This window comes from Clarias gariepinus, chromosome 25 (genome assembly GCF_024256425.1).
Source record: "Clarias gariepinus isolate MV-2021 ecotype Netherlands chromosome 25, CGAR_prim_01v2, whole genome shotgun sequence".
In the NCBI taxonomy this organism is placed as follows: Eukaryota; Metazoa; Chordata; class Actinopteri; order Siluriformes; family Clariidae; genus Clarias; species Clarias gariepinus.
In genome coordinates, this window is record NC_071124.1 from 3,699,262 (window position 1) to 3,716,780 (window position 17,519).

The following is a 17,519-nucleotide window of genomic DNA, read 5'->3' on the forward strand; positions in this document are numbered from 1 at the left end:
ACATGCCATACACACACACACACACACACACACACACACACACTATTTTAAAAATATTTTACTACACATCAAACACACACACACACACACACACACACAAGCCATTGTAATGGAATTTAACTTCACTTTAAATAAACAGATACACACACACACACACACACACCATTTTAATAGAGTTTCACTACACATTTAACACACACACACACACACACACAGGCTAGTTTTCTGGAACTTAATTACTCTTCTGGGGACATCTGGTCATCACCAGCACACTTACTCACACACACACACACACACACACACACACACACATAAATAAACACAGCCCAGGCCTTTTGAAATCTAATCACACTCCTGGGGTCATTTTGACACTCCACACACACACACACACACACACACACACACACACACACTAAGAGTAACCTTCGCTAGCCGACGTTGGTCCTCCACCCGCAGCTCTAAACACACGGCCTGATTATTTAAAGGTGAGATTTACAGGTAGAAATGTGTCATAAATACAAAACTTAAACGGTCACCCTGCACTCTCTCTCTCTCTCTCTCTCTCTCACTCACACACACACACACACACACACACACACACATATGGTCTGACACTAAATCCTGTTTTACAATGCGGGCATATGCCTGCTGCACCGGCCAAATGAGGGAGGATTATACATCAGTCAAAATCCACGATCCGGCCTGAACGCAGGGGTCACACACGTCACCCGGGATGATAAACAGCAGCCGATACTAATGTCACGACACTATAAAGGAAACCGTTTAGCACTTGTATGATTACAACGAAAGGCTGGGACGTCAGAGCGGAATAAAATATACACACAGGAGAGTTTTAAAAAGGAAGGGGATGTGAAATGGAGTATAAAGATCAAAGGTCTGGCTTTGTTGTGCGACAGGAAAATAAACAGCGGGAAAGTGGCAAACACGTCGATTTTATTCATTAATATAACTTTCAATCTGTTCTGAAGAACTGAAACTGGAGGCTCCTTCAATCCAAAGATCAAAATCCTTTCCTAAAAAAAAATCACCATATCACCAGTGATGCACCCTTGTGAATCAACCAATCAGGAGCCAGGATTTATTTGCACCTTCATTTAGATTCGTCACACCGGATTTGCGTAAAAAGTAAAAAATCGCAAAAACACTCTTGGTGTCACTTGTTGCATCGCTCTTGCTATAATAAACAAATAATAAAAGAGAAAGTGTGGAAAAAAATAAACCTAAACAACGAGACTAATCAGGCGAGACAGGCGCTAAGTATGATTGGTGGCGTGCACAAGGCGTAGCTAGGAAGGAGAAAAAAAACGAGGTAAACAGGAAATCCTTCTGAAATATAGCATGGAGAAATCTCAGAGCGTGTAGACAGCAAGCTGGTAAAGTATGATCCGGAGCGTAATGTGCTTCTCTCGGCGTAAAACGAGTGTTCATCGTTCACGCGGGCGCGTGAGAGATAACAGCGCCGACCCGACAGCGGCGGCTCCCTCCTGAACGCGAGCAGCGGCCCGGGTGTGTGAAGTGCGAACACAGGGGAGACGAGACGGGCTGATGGAGAGAGGAGGAGGAAGAGAGATGTGAGGGGAGTGGAGGAGGAAGAAAGAGAGAGCCATTGAATTTGTGTGTGTGTGTGAGTATGAGTGTGTGTGTGTGTGTGTGTGTGTGTGTTGTAAACACCTAATGATCCGTCCATCGGATTGCCGTGGAGAGTGTGAAAAATGGTGCACTGGTCTTATATTTCATCCCAGGGCATGGTGTACGTTCCCAGGGCTAGAAAAGCTGAGAGACTGGGAAAGTAGCCTGGAAAGTAGCGAATGCACACACACACATATATACACACACACACACACATACACACACATCCTGGACGACGAACAAAGATCAAAAGAACTTTCCTGACCTAAATATAAGCCTGCGAGCTTCACAGACCCTTCACACAGAAGCTGTTTTAATTTTAAGCTAATACTTATATAAGCTAACGGTAACTGTGCTCATAATAAAAGCTGCATGTTTAGCGCTCATATACCAGACATTACATCATCGTGCGTTATTGTTTCTATGGTAAAAACGGCGGGGCGTAAATCACGACAGGGTGTGCTGTTATGGAACAATAATCATCTTCCGAATGGTAACGGTAACTCCGCTTCATTACACACACCAAGCGACACAAGATAATTCATTCTATTGTTTACTTATTAGGACTTCTTTAGAAAACATCATTTCATTTAAACCGTGCTCACTAATAAAAATAAAATTTAAAGAAGAGAGAATCTTAAGCTTATTTTCTTTAACTGGTAAAATTGTTACTAAGTTCCGTTTTTTTTTTTTTTTTTTTTAAGTAATTTTTGGTTAAAAACTTTTCAAAGAACTTCTTCCAAAGAACTCGTAAGTCCTTTTTCAGCAGACAGGTGGCGCTAAAATTATTCTCCTAGCTTAAACCGCTATTTATGATAAACTAGCGCTGGTACCTGTTGGTATATCTGTGTACTGTATAGGAACAGAGTTAGAGCTCGACAAACATTTAAAATGTTAAAGCTATAAGGATAAAGATGAAGTTTTGTCTTAAAACCACTCCAGCGTGTTAAAATTCACTTATACCACTTCAGCGCTGTTATTTCAGCCAAAGTGAAAATATGAACTAATCCCAGTAAAAATATTCACTTTATCTTTTCTAATTAATATCTATTGGTGCAGGTGTTTGTTTACATTGAGACAGTAGCGCATTAGTAGATTATTTTAAAATAGATTATTAAATCCCACACGTAACTGTTCATAACATCAACATTTAGATTTTACTGATGGTGCAGATTAAACTTCAGGCTGAGATCTAAGGACTCTTAGAATCTCTGTCTGATCATTAAATTCGGTCCAGCGGTCGATTTAGGCCATTAGGGGGCAACGCTGACACTCACTCTGTATTAGATTATTTTTAATTTTCCCATTTTTATTGTGATAAATACTCCAGCGTCTTAATCAAAGAACTGAATCCAGATGTGTTAAGATAAACAAAATCCCTTAATTCAGAAATGACATGAATACTTTATAAGCTATTAAAATGTTCCAGACGTCTTTATCAACAGCATCCTGCTTTATTCCTCAAGCATGATCGCCTCCAAAGTGTGTGATTTCACCATACACACTGACGTCTCTATACATGTGTTTCGCACAGTAAGCAGATGGCGCAATTAAGTGCTGCACAAAGAATAGCGTCGGCATCACGTTGCCGTGTGAGTCACATCACCTGCTAGAGGGCAAAAAAAAAAAAAGCATTATTGTGATGTTTTTGTGCATAAACAAATGAGTACCCTGTGTATACATGCAGGCGCATGCTGTTTGGGGTCGCTGCCTGCTTCTCTGAGAATCCACCCTGGAAATAAACTGCCTCATGAGATCAGAGGCGTGCGTGAAGTCTTTGTCATTGTGTGACGTGAAAAAGCAGATCACACATCAGACCTCATGATGACGGAGACTCGAGACTTTAACACGTGCCAAGACCCAGTACAAGGAAAAGGTCCTGAACCGCAAGATAAAGTGCTTTGGCATTATCTTGACTTAATAACTCATTAGTTTGACTTATTATCTCATCGTTATCATTTCGAGGTATGATTTCATTATTTCAGCTTAGCATGTCGCTATTGCAACATGTCATTATTTTGACTTATCTATCATTTCTGACACCTTATTTTGTATTTCTGTCATCATACTGTATATAACACACTCACACAGTTTGTCAGGAACACAGCTAATTAAATGATGTGAGATTAGTTCATAGTCATAATATTTCTATTCTACATGCTGTTTCCCAAAATAAAAATTTAAGCGGGCGCTGCTTTAGTGGAATTCAGTTACGCGGAAAAACTTCGACTCTATTCCTCCAAATAAGTCATTTTTAATTAATTTATATAAAAAAAGACTAGTTAAAATCATGTGATATTAACATGGAATGATAAAATATTGCAATTAAATGCAAAAAAAAACTTGCATCTTTAAATAATAACACATAGAAACATGAAATAATAAAATTTAATCTTGCAATAATGACTCAATATACTGAAATTAAGTCAAAATAATTAGATATTTAGGTTCAATAATATTCCTTTAAAACATACAGAGCTTTTAAAAATAATTGAATACATTTTATTTTGCCAGGATATTAAGTCAAAGGAACGAGATATTGAGTTGAAAAAGGGATAATTAACATAATGAGATAAGATAATTTAAGACAATATGATAATACGTCAACATAATGAGATTTGTAGTCATAATTCAGATGAGACATTAAGTTAAGACAATGAGTTAAGTCAAAATAATTATATATTTAGTCAAAAAATAGATATTAAGTAATATTATTATTTATATATTACTTAATTAATAATATATATATATATATATATATATATATATATATATATATATATATATATATAATATTATTATTATAAGTAAATCATCAGATTTGAAACTGGAGGAATGAGATATATTTATTATTGTGAGATATTAAGTCAAAACAATGAGATATTTAATAAAAGTAATGAAATATTAATATTATTATAATATAATAATGTTAACCTTAAAATTATTATTATGTCAAAGAGATGTCAAAATGATAAGATATTAGGTCAAAATAATGAGACACAAAATCTAAATAATGGAATCATTTAAAACGAGATATTAAGAAAAAAAAGATACTTTTAGTCAACATACGTCAAAATAATGACAGTATGGTGAAATAAAATACTAATTTGAAATAACAAGTAACGATAAGTCTCCATAATGAGTCATTTAGTCAAAATAATCAAAATAATAAAGATATTGTGATCTAATATCAATAACCTAATATTTTCCCACAATGTGAAATTCAGAGCTTCTGTTATAAAGCGCCTGAGTGACACAAACTCCACTGGGGGTGAACAACGAACGATCAGTGGGTGTGGCCAAACTCGGACGTGAGCAAAACAAGAAACAACAACTTTTACTTTCTAAACTGGTTTGGAAGCTGTATTTTAAAAATCAGTTTCACATTTGGGTCTTTGTGTTCGATAATCGCGTTTGAGTCGTGACACGTTTCCGTGCAACACAAAAAAACAAACAAACAAACAAACAAAAAACCTTCACTTAGGCTAATTTATGCACATCAAAAAGCTTTCCAAGGTCACTTATAGACATTTAAAAAGTCGCATGTATGCATCCTGCGGGCTCTTCTAAAGAGTTTACAGGAAAAGTGTAAGAGAAAAATGACTTTTGGTGAAACCTAATTCTGGCTTTTCCGTAAATCGTTGAAGAAGATGCGAGGCCGCACCCCATCGATGTGCATTACTTCATTAAACAAGCCGAAAAAAAAGGACAAACCCTCCCACTATTTATCAGCAAAGTGTTTTCCAGAAACGAGAGCCAAGCCTAGCGCTGCGCTCTTCATTGACCCCGCTGTTGTGTGGTTCGTGAGTGTTATATAGACTGTACAGTTACTGACTGCTTAAAGACTTGATGCGGCATTGCCGCAGTTTTGACACAAGATGGATGATCAGCAGCGAGCCGGGGATCAATTTAACATTATCCCCAATTTAGCGTAATTGAATTCAGAAAACAATCCATCATGCAGAATCAATTACACAACAATCGGGATTTTTTTTTTGTGTGTGTGTGTGTGTGTGTGTGTATGGGAGTTTTACAAACTGAGTAGGGTGAGGGTTTGCGGTATGTATGAAGCGGGGGGACTTGTTTTTATCGACCTCTTAAAAATGATGCAGTGCTGCTAGATTATGCACCGCCGTTTCTCTGTCAGTCCCGGCTTCTCTTCCACGCGGCCAGTGTCCGCTAATGGAGATGTACCGGAGCCCGCCGAGACGTTTATACGACCGCAGTGCTGTAGGTAGCTGTGGTTTACAGCGCAGGCTCGCCCGCGCCGCTTCTGAATAAATCGAGAAGGACGCGAGCACGTACTAGATCTTCGTGAGCGTGTGTATGGGTGTAGACTTGGCTCTGAAGTTATAGCCATTAGGAGATGAGGCTGAAACAGGGACGCTGGCGACCTGTGGGCAGGAGCGCAGCGGGCTCGTCTCACCTCTCGGCTCTGTTACCCTGAGCCGTGGGGTAATGAGGGAGCTCGAGCTGTGACAGGAAAACAACAACAACAGGCGCTGCTATTCCGTAATGTTACACAGTGCCGTATCATTCCAAAAAATACATCACATTTGCATAACGCATGTTTGTAATGAAAATGTTATTTATAGACTTCGGATTATTGGTTAATTAATAACGAAAAACAAAAAACTGTTGAGATGCTATCACGCTTAAGAACAACATGGAGTAATCCTGAGTGCAGTTATTTACACTTGTACAGTGGGACACTCTCGTCTACCTTCAAATATATATGACCTTGAGTAACATCCAACTCTTAATCCATAGGGTTTAATATGATGTCGCCTATAACAGCTTCAACTCAGTGAAGGCTCTCCACAAGCTTTAGGAGTGTGTTTATGGAAATTTTTGACCGTTCTTCCAGAAGAGCATCTGTGAGGTCAGACACTGATGTTGGTCGAGAAGGCCTGACTCTCAGTCTCCGCTCTAATTCATCCCAAAGGTCTTCTATCAGGTTGAGGTTCAAGCCAGTCAAGTTCTTCCACACCAAACTTGCTCATCCATGTCTTTATGGACTTTGCTTTGTGCACTGGTGCGCAGTCATGTTGGAACAGGAAGGGCCCGTCCCCAACCGTTCCCACAAAAATAGGAGTATGAAATTGTCCAAAAAGTCTTGGTATGCTAAAGCATTAAGAGTTCCTAAAACTGGAACGAAGGGGCCGAGCCCAACTCCTGAAAAACAACCACACACCATAATCCCACAATGCAGTCAGACAAGTACCGTTCTCCCGGCAAGCACCAAACCCAGACGTGTTCATCGGATTGCCGGACAGATAAGCGTGATTGGTCACTCTAGAGAACATATCTCCACTGCTCTAGAGTCCGGTGGCGGCACACCTTACACCACTGTATCCGATGCTTTGCATTGCCGTTGGTGATATACTGTAAGGCTTGGATGCAGCTTCTCTGCCATGGAAACTCATCTCATGAGGCTCTCTACGTGCTGTTCTTGAGCTCATCTGAAGGCCACATGAAGTTTGGAGGTCTGTAGTTATTGACTCTGAAAAAAGTTGCCGACCACTATGTGTCTCGGCATCCGCTGATCCCGCTCTGTGGACTAACACTGTGTGGCTGAGTTGTTGTCATTCCCAGTCCCATTTGTTACCCATTTGGAAATTTCACGATTGGATGTATTGCTGTATTGCACAGGTGGCATCCCGCCATAGTACCACGCTGGAATTCGCTGAGCTCCTGAGAGCGACCCCTTTTTTCATTTTCACAAATGTTGGTAGAAGCGGTCTGCCTCTAGGTATGGTCAGGTGCTTGATTTTATAAAGTACATCTGTAACCTAGAAGTGATTGGAACAACTGAATTCAACGATTTGGATGGGTAAGTGAATACTTTGGGCAATATACTTAGGTATCATGATAAAATCGTATGGTGCGGTCTCTGGTGATTCTCATCCTTACAGTACTTTACAGCACAGAAATAGATTTTTTTCTTTGCATATGCCAGGAAGTTGGGGTCAAGGCGAAAATTCCAACCTTCCAACCAATAACCTCCACTAACCAAGAACTTTAGCCTTTTGAGCCATCAATGAGAGTATAACAGGTCCGGGGAGAGTGTGAACGCAATCCACCACTATCAGTAAGTGTCAGTAATGGAACCACCACCTTGATCATGGAATTGTGTTGCGGTACCGTAAGTACTGAAACTAGTTTACCAGCTTGTGCACTGAAAGATATATTCGTTGTATTTCTGTAAAATAAAGTCACAGGTACACGCACATTTCCGACGTGCAGACCTTATTCACCGCCTGACCTTCCGTCTACAAATCTCTGTGAAGAACGCAGCATAGAAATGTTTCTTCAAATCATACACACATATAAACCTGTCTGCATTTCTGCACGTCCGCGTTGTCTTTCTTTGTAGAAAGCGACGTTCACGCTTCTAACCAAGGAGAGCTTAACCGATACCCCACCTTCATCTCCCTAGCCACCAGAAAACATTGTGTTTCAAGCTTTTTCTTTTCCCAAAAAGCATTTAATTTCCCGTCCAATTTCACATCAAAACATTTATTAAGAAACGTCTGCCGAGATTAAACACACCGAGCGTAACGGTGAGGCTGTTGCTATAGCAGCGCCGAAGCGAGGAAAAACTTAACAGCTATAGCAACAATTAGGAGTTGTTAATGCCGCTTTCTCGAAGAGATTAAATTAACACGAAAGGCAGTTCTGTTGATATTAAAGACGAAGGAGTTGGTGGAAAGAAGTGCGGAACCCTGCGGAGTGAATGTCACGCTTTAAACATCCGCAAATGTTGAATATCAACTGGTTTCACCTCCTACAGCTTTGCAGACACACTCTGTACTCGGAGGATGAATGACTTAAATCCGAAACATCCCGTTTCTCTGGAAACTGCACACACACACACACACACACACACAAACACACACACAACCACAAACACACTCATATAGACACACATGGTTTGGACAGAAGTCCTTCATGAGCTGGGTAAGTGTTTTTTTTTCTTTCCCTCTCTCTTTCTCGGATCACTCCTTGTGTTTGCTGCATTGTGTAGCGAGCTTGCACAGGAACCCTACTGTTCGGATTATAACAGGACTGACAGCGGGGCACAATGCCTGTTGATTTATTATTCAGAAACCCAGAGGGAAAAAAAATCTGTTCCATCTCTATACCACATCCACCCCCCTATATATCCACACACTCACTGTGTCCTCCCTCGTCTCCGTTCAATCACCAACAAGACACAGTATGAGGGGTTTTTTTTTTTTTTTTTTTCAGCTGACAATATGCACACAGCCAAAAAAAAATGTTTTGTTTTTGTTTTTTTATTTTCCTAGTTTTAATGCTATGAGAGACACGGATTCTTGGCAGCAATCGGACAGGGGCACAGAGGGATTAATATCATGGTTAACTTTTAAGGGAATTACTGCAAAGAAAACACACACACACAACCACTAACAGGATTTGAGAGAAAGAGAGAGAGAGAGAGAGAGAGAGAGAAAGTAATCCCTTTATGTTGCCAGATTGAACCGTTTCCAATAAGCAGGTCGATCTGCATCACATTTATAGCCATCGACTCATGATTATTTGTCTCCAGATATGAATGTAGGATTAATAAAATTAGCTGTAACATCGTCCAAAAAAGATTTTGTAAAACACTATCTGGCAACCCTGTCACCTTTTACAGACTAATGTGTTAGCCTATACTGTGACTGCGACTTTTATATAATGAACAATGTTAAGTAGGACTTAAGTCTTCTCCCTTTATAGTCGGTTTTATTGTTGTGGAACATCGGTAGACCGAGTTGCTTCCTTTACTCGCTTATGCTAGAGAAGCTCACTCACTTACTTATCGTCTATACCGCTTTATCCTGGACCTGGAGGCTTAGGGCACGAGGCAGGGTACACCCTGGACAGGGTGCCAATCCATCGCAAGGCACACGCACATACACACACTACGGGCAATTTGGGAACGCCAATTTTCCTGATCTGCAGGTCTTTGAACTGTGGGAGGAAACCGGAGAACCCGGAGGAAACCCACCAAGCACGGGGAGAACATGCAAACTCCACGCACACAGAGACGAAAATTGAGCCTAGCCGGGAATCAAACCCGGACGCTGGAGGTGCAAGTGCTAACCACTACACCACCGTGCCACTTGCTAGAGAAGCTATAAAAGAAAAATTTTAAATAAAAAAATAAAGAAGGAAAACACAGCTTTTTTTTGTAACCAGGAAAAGTGCAACTCTTCAGTACTGAAGATATCAGTGGAGCATCTGATCTGCACACAGCCAGATGCCCTTTCTGACACAACCCTCCCATTTTATCCAGGCTTGGGCCCGGCACTGCGTGCGGTGTCCGGGTGATATGGGGTGTGGCAACCTCAGAGACAGCGGGGCTCAAACTCAGATCCTTAGAACCCCAAACCAACAACCTAGAGCCTTTGCCACCTGAGCCAACACATTAGTCACTGCTCAAAAAACCCGGCCCTCGTTTTTTTTTTGTTTCTTTTTCAATAATTAGCTTATAAGGAGCCTGAGTTTCTTGTTCAGGAATAGTTCTCCAGGCTTCCTGAAGGACTTTTTCTCTCAAATTTTCAGTCTTATCCCTGGACCTGAGCAGTTTCCGAGGGATGTCTTGTGTTTGATAAACCAGAGAGTGACCTATAAATCATTCAGGCAAAAAACCCATCTAAAGTAACTTAAGGCATGAAGCAGTGAGAAACAGGTGCAGATGATGAGAGATGATCAGACCCGTGATTAGTGTACTGTATACTGTATGCTGCTGGTGGTGGGAACAGACGAGAGGGGAAACGAGGTCGCTGCTGAGGTTCTTACATAAACCACCCATTTCTAAACTGCATCTTTAGGCACATGTCTCTCATTCAATCCTAATTTATCTTCTCCACTGTAAATCTTTTTGCTGGCTTGCAGAATGTTTAGAAGCTATGTAGGAAGCAAGACAGTAGACACGATTGATTTCCTAAATTTGCAGCTGGATTTTTGACCTATTCAACGTTTCATTTTTTTTTTCTAAATACACAGTATTACCACAAGAAAAAAAAACTCCAAAAGAGACATAGTAGCTTCATTGGTCCAGTTTTATTCTAGCTGATGGAGACCGTCTCTCGCGCACACACACACGTGCACACACACACACACTAGCTCACGTACCGTCTGACGAGTTCTGACTCATGGTTTGGGCTTCCAAGCCTTGATGGCCTCTCAGTGGGGTGCAATCAGTCAACAGATTGCAGTGTGATTGCGTCCTTTTGTTTTGTTGTTTCCCTCGGACAGAGAGACGAGGGAGAAGAGCTGTCGTCTGCGCAGTTTAATTAAGACTGACTGAAGCTAGCCAGAGCCGGCATCCTCTCTAAAATCCCTCTCGCGTCGTGTTTTGAGGATTTCTTTCGCACTGTTTTTATTTGTTGCTTCGTCGTTTCCATAGCGTCGGGAGGGGGGAAAAATCAAAAGGGACTGAAGTGCAGCGAAGCTCATCAGCCAGACGGATAAATAAAATGAAACAATGTAACGTCATGTTTCAATGCAAACCGTAGTGATGTTTATGAGATTCTTAAATCTGATTGGTCGGAGGATCAATGCATTTTTCGTAGTAAGGTTTCGATAGCTACAGCTCATTCTCTAATTAAGAACAAATTATTTATTATTTTTTTAAAGAAAAGTGTATAATCATTAATAATATTGTTTGATCATTAAGGAGTGTCACAAATTAAAGATTCGTAATGTTCCTCTATCACCAGGACAGACATGTTTATGCGGCACAAGTGGCACATTTAAATCAGAAAAAGAAAAAGAATGAAAAAAGAGGAGCGGGCGAGATATCTACAGTACGTATGATGAAAAACAGGAACTTATTTGTTTCCTGGTTCCACAACATTAAACATACCTACAACTGGATGGATAGCACACTCATTTATCACAGGTATTATTCATTTTTCAAAAATGTAGTACTGGTCAAGTCATAACAGGCAGACTTGATATACAGTGTTAGAGAAATACGAGGTGACCTTCCTGCCTAATGAAAACGAGAAAAAAAAGGATAAGAAAGAATGCATGTGAGTTACAAGGCTAAAATTAAAAAATAAACGCATTAGCCGTCCACTTAACAAACCGTTCTTCTACAATTTTTAGACGAATGACCGAAAACCATTGTGACGTCAAAGCTTCAGTACAGCCAGAGACACCCAGAAGGTCAGGTACCCAATCCACGCTAATCCGATCGGAAAGACGCACCGACAATACAATAATCATGAACTCGTTTATCCATCAGCGCTATATTCACTCGTTCGCGAATCCTCAGCTCGACAATCATCCTGAGCTCGATCAATCAGCTACCTGAATAGCGCAGGCTCGGGAATAAGGGCCACTCGTCAAGCAATCAGCTAACAAAGCCGCTAAACACTAATCTGCCGCGTCACCACCAACGCAAACGCGTCCTCCAATACGCGGCGTGCGTCCTTCACAGCTTGAATCTGGTTAAACCGCCCGAGTGCACCGGTGCGACAAGTATCAACAGCGTGAGACGATGCACGATCAATCAAATCTAATGGATCTAATGTACTCTTGGAAATCAGCAATGTAATTAACCGACGTTATTCCGTCATAAAGCATGGCATTTCTCCCACGAGCCAGTTTAACTGTAATTAATAATTTTTCCCCCCCACCCACACACACACACACATACACAGAAACAAGTTCATTTCGAATCAGTTTATGCCTTAATGAAGACAATGAGGAGAAGAGAAGCAAACAAACAAACATCCGAAATGATGAGACAACGTCCTTGCTGTGTAATTGGCTTTCTATTTGTTTCTTCTCAATTAGCCGATAGGGAGCTGAAACACGCTGCGGCTGATGTAAAAACTGAATTTCTATTAGACTACAGACAGCCATGTGAACCTCCGATGTGCTGAGAGAAAAACGTGTGATGACAGTGATGATTGTGGAGGTGATGGATGAGGTCATGTTGATCTTGGGTCTGGTGGTGATGATTGAGAGGATGGTACTGATGATGGGAGATGATTGTAGTGGTGATTGTGGTTGTGTTGGTGATGATAGTGTTGATGATGTGGTGAATAATTTTGGTGGATGTAATAATAGTGGTGATGTTTAATGACAGTGACTGTAGTAGTGATGATGATGATGATGAGAATTAAAGTATGCATGATAGTAATAATGATGCTGATGTTGGTGATGTTCCTGAAGTTGATGGTATTTGCAGTTTAACACTCTTGTTATTTTAATATAACAATAAAAGTTATGGGTTATGATTATAGTGATGATGATGATGACAACGACGCTAATGATGATGATGATGATGAAAGGACCCAGGGTAGTAATAATGACGTTAGTGCCTATAATGTTATTTTTGGTGGTATTCAGGTGGTGGTTATGGTGGTGATGTCCATGAAGATGATAATGTTTAAAATTTAATATTATTGTTATAATAATAATAATAATAATAATAATAATAATAATTGTTATCAATGATGATCCTGGTGATGATGATGATGATGGTGATACTGATGATGAAAGTACCCCTGATATAAATAATAATGGTAGCGCCTATTTTTGGTGCGTAGTAACATTGTTGGTGCTGATGATGATGATGGTGTTTAACATTTAATTAAACATTTTGATATAATAATGGGTTAGGGTCATGATCATAACGATGATGATGATGATGAAGAAAGTACCCAGGGTAGTAATAATGATGTTAGTGCCTAAAGTGGTACCGTTGGTAGTAGTAACACTGTTTGTGATGATGATGATGATGATGTGTTGGTGATGTTCCTGAAGATGATGGTGTTTGACGTTCTTGTTTTTGTGTTATAATAATGGTAATAAGTTAAGGCCATGATCACAGTGATGATGATGATGATGATGATGATGATAATGAAAGTACCCAGGGTAGTAATAATTATCGTAGTGCCTATGGTGGTATTGTTGGTGTTTGTAACTCTGGTGATGATGACGATGATGATGAACAGATGGGGGTTATGTAAGATGAGAACGCCGGTGCTAGTTATGTAGGTTATGTTCCTAAAGATGATGGTGTTTGAGGTAATAACACTTCCTATTGAGAGATAATGATTATAATGATGCTCGTGGCTTGGGGTTCATGATCCCAGTGATGCTGCTGCTGGATTCTTACCGAGCAGTGTCATGATGCAGGCCAGGATGGCTGTGAGCGCTCCGGTGCTGAGTCCGGCCGTCAGGGGAAAGGCCTCGGTGCCGCACGCCTGTGGAGCACCATCAGAGTCGCACTCGCACACTCGGATGGACAGAGTGTTAGTGCTACTGAGAGACGGACTCCCGCTGTCCACTATCAGCACGGGCAGACGGTACAGGGGCTGCTCTCGCCTGTGAAATCCTCCACGCTTTGTCAGGATGGACGCTGTGTTATCTGAGCAGAAGACAGGAGAAGAAAAGATAAGATGGGAAGTGGACGGAGATTACTGGGGGAAAGAAATGAGGTGTGAAAAGAAACTAGACAGATCAGAGTCTTGTGTCAGGGTTAGTACAAAAAAAAAAAAGTATTCATAACGACATATGATGCCTGCATAATCCGGCTATGACAACTGACGTGAACCTTTGTTTTTTTTGGCTAAGAAGCGTTCATAAGGCTACATGAAAACTGACATAGGCCTACTTACTGTAAATGTTCATAGCACTGCAGGACACCTGCAATAAGCCCTTCATAGCACTACATAATGCCTGCATATGCTGTATTATCTTTGAGTAGAGTTTATTAGGTGACAAATGACGTAAAACTTCTTAGACATTCATAACACTTAGTAAGCTGTCTATGACAACTGGTATAGTTATAATACTTTATTCGTAAGCAGCGTTCGTAAGGCTACACAACTAACTGACATAATCCTACTTAAACATTCATGGCCTAACCCTAACCTCCCCCCCCCTTATAAAGGCTTATGACATGACAGTTGTCATGATGGGCTCATGTTCAGTAGATGTCATGTCTCTTGATTATCTCTGGTTCGAAATGTTGCAAGTGCAAAAAAAAAAAAAAAAACACAACCAGACTTATTTTTGGAACACTTGTTATCGTGCTCTGTGTTTTGCAGGAAAGAGGTTTATACATCAGTGTAATGCTGGTCTAAGTACGACATGTTGTAATACATCTTCCAGGTGTGTTTAAGTAGATAAGGCATTAAACAGTGCTGCGTAAGCTACCTTTGTTGTCCCGCAGGGTGAAGTTGTGGTTCCCGGCAGCCTCGGCAGTCAGGGAGAAGAAGAAGCGATGGCCGCTGGGAGGCTCGTCTTTATCCACCGCGCTCACCGTCTCGATCACCTGAGGAGAAGACACATTTTAATCAGCTTAAACTTCAACTAGTCTGGAAAACTCTAAAGCCCTGATTCATAAGTGGTTTATGGTTGTTTTTATATTTTTCTAATTTCATGTCATATTCCAATGTTACACAATTCTTACATTCACTCATTAATTACTTATCATTATTCATCATGTTATTACAACATGAAAACTAAGGATGCTGATGAAGCTAGACATTCAGAGACTACATTCATGATGCATACATAAGCCATTCATGGCAAGTAGTAAAAGTAAAGCCAGTTACTTTTATTGCTGTAATACTTAATGTTACAGTTCATAAGCCTTCATGATAGCTACATACAAAAGTGTTTCATGGCAACTAATATATACTGTACATGCATAAACATTCCTTAAACTACATAAATAAAGCCAACATATCCACTATATGGCAAGAGACATAAACATACTTAACAATTAAAAATCAAAATACAAAAAAACCCCACATAACCACTTTTATGACAACTGACAAAAACGTACTTAAACTTTCGTAAAATATACATTCATAACATACCACGTTGTGACAACTGACATAACCATTTAAAAAGCTACATATGTATAGCCTACATAAACATTTTATGAAAACTGACAACAACCTAATTAAAAATTCATAAACCTACATAACCATACAGTACATAAAGCCTACATATATATTTGCACATTCATAACACTATACAATACGTATGAATCATGCATACGCTCATCATTATTCACTATGCTGTGATTTCTTACTCAAGTACAGTGTTCATAAGGCTACATAAGACCTCTTCAATAAAGAATTTACGACAAGTGCTATTAATCTCCAAAACTGACATAACACTACATAATGCTTACTCATTTATGACGACTATTTCATAAAAATAACCAAACAAACTAATAATAAATAAAATAAAATGTTAAAACAGTGATCATAAGGCTGCATGAATACGTCACATCCTGAATAAGTGCTTCATGAGACCTGACAAACCCCTACTTAATCCTTTATAACACTATCAACACATTTCCCTTTCTTAATTGTACCAGTCATACCTCCTACCTACAATCAGTGCTTATGACAACTGATATACACTTATTTAAATCATTGTGTCACTACACAATGCCTACATACACCATTTATGACCATACATTAAACCTTTATCATATTTAAAATTAGCATTCTCCTTTATTACTTTATTGTCTTTTTTGTCCTATTGGTCATTTCTGTACATTGTGCATATTAAAGGGCAGTGTCCATAAGGCTGCATGACATGTCCTACATACAGTAAGAGCTTTATGACACTTGACATAACCCTATATAAACTTTTGTATCCTTATGCAACAACCGATACAAACTTTACATAAAAGATAAGCGCAGAAAGGATGACATGAATACATGAGGACACCTTATACAAGCACATTGTGACAACTATTGTATGATTTATAAGACTCAATACTATTGTTATTTTTATTATTATTAATAATAATATTATTATAAAGCTCAATCACAACTAGAAAAGGGTTAAATAATCATGTTGTCATTATACCGAGCACGCGTGACTGAATTGCACCTTGCAGCGTTCATCAAGTAATAGCGTACAAATCCAATCTGGAGCGGTCCGTATCAATACGGCCGTCTGGCCGCCTGAAATGAAGTTCAAATCCTAATCAAAACAATCACACGGCTTTGGATGGGGGTGTTCACGGGGCATGAGTCAATACGCTATCAGTGATTAGCGATGCTTAAACAGTGCGCTGGGGGATTTGGGGAAAAGTGCTGTGTTTTGGAGACGATTATCAGACCTGTCTGTCAGGAGCAGCGGTAAGGAGATTCCCTGGATACGCTGTTGGGGTTTAACTCTGCATGCTGGGGCTGGAGTTTAATACCGAGCACCCATGTGTCAAGCTGCGGTCAGCACAAAGTCAATCTGCTCAGAAATCTTCCAAACTCCAAGGGACGGTCCAGTTGAGGATAGCCGAGTCCCAGGGTTCTTCATAATCCAGAGAAAAAATGTTATACACAGCAATTAATAGAAAAGTGTGTGTAAGGCAGCTTTCCCTTCCCTAAGCGGTTGATACGTTTCACAGCATCTACACCCCTCAGTCTTGATTTATAACTTTCAGAATTCATTTCAGTCCAGCTGGACCTCTATCGACACTGTAGTGTTGATTCAACACAGGAATTTTTGCTGTGAAATTAGCACTATTATTAGCATGACTTTTTTCCTTAAAGTCTAAGATTCTTTCTGATGCCTCGTAATCCTAATGTAGTTTCATTTTAAAATGGTATTTATTAATTTCTTTCTGTATATTTTGACGAAAAAAATCAAACATACAGTACTGTATATACGTGAAAGATCAATCCCTTATCCCTAATATATACACCTAACCCATTAAATATACAGTAGACAGTGCTGAATGAACACCCTGCAGTGTTTATATACGGTACGGTTCACTTTTCCTCCTCTAATGTTAGCTAAATCAAACATACACTCATTTTCATATTCATGAGCTCAAAACCTTCTCCGTTCACCGTGGTGCAAAGAAAGGC

General features: G+C 39.8%; 1 protein-coding gene across 1 annotated transcript in view; it reads right to left on the reverse strand.

The window, feature by feature from the left end:
* The window catches only part of cdh7a (cadherin 7a), a 107,181-nt gene that overhangs the window by 5,482 nt on the left and 84,180 nt on the right, over positions 1-17,519 (reverse strand). The window contains exons 10-11 of the mRNA XM_053486696.1: positions 14,839-14,956; positions 13,796-14,047 (exon numbers count right to left, since the gene is read on the reverse strand). Of these exons, the coding sequence (XP_053342671.1) occupies positions 13,796-14,047; positions 14,839-14,956 (370 nt within the window). The remainder of the gene's footprint in view (positions 1-13,795; positions 14,048-14,838; positions 14,957-17,519) is intronic.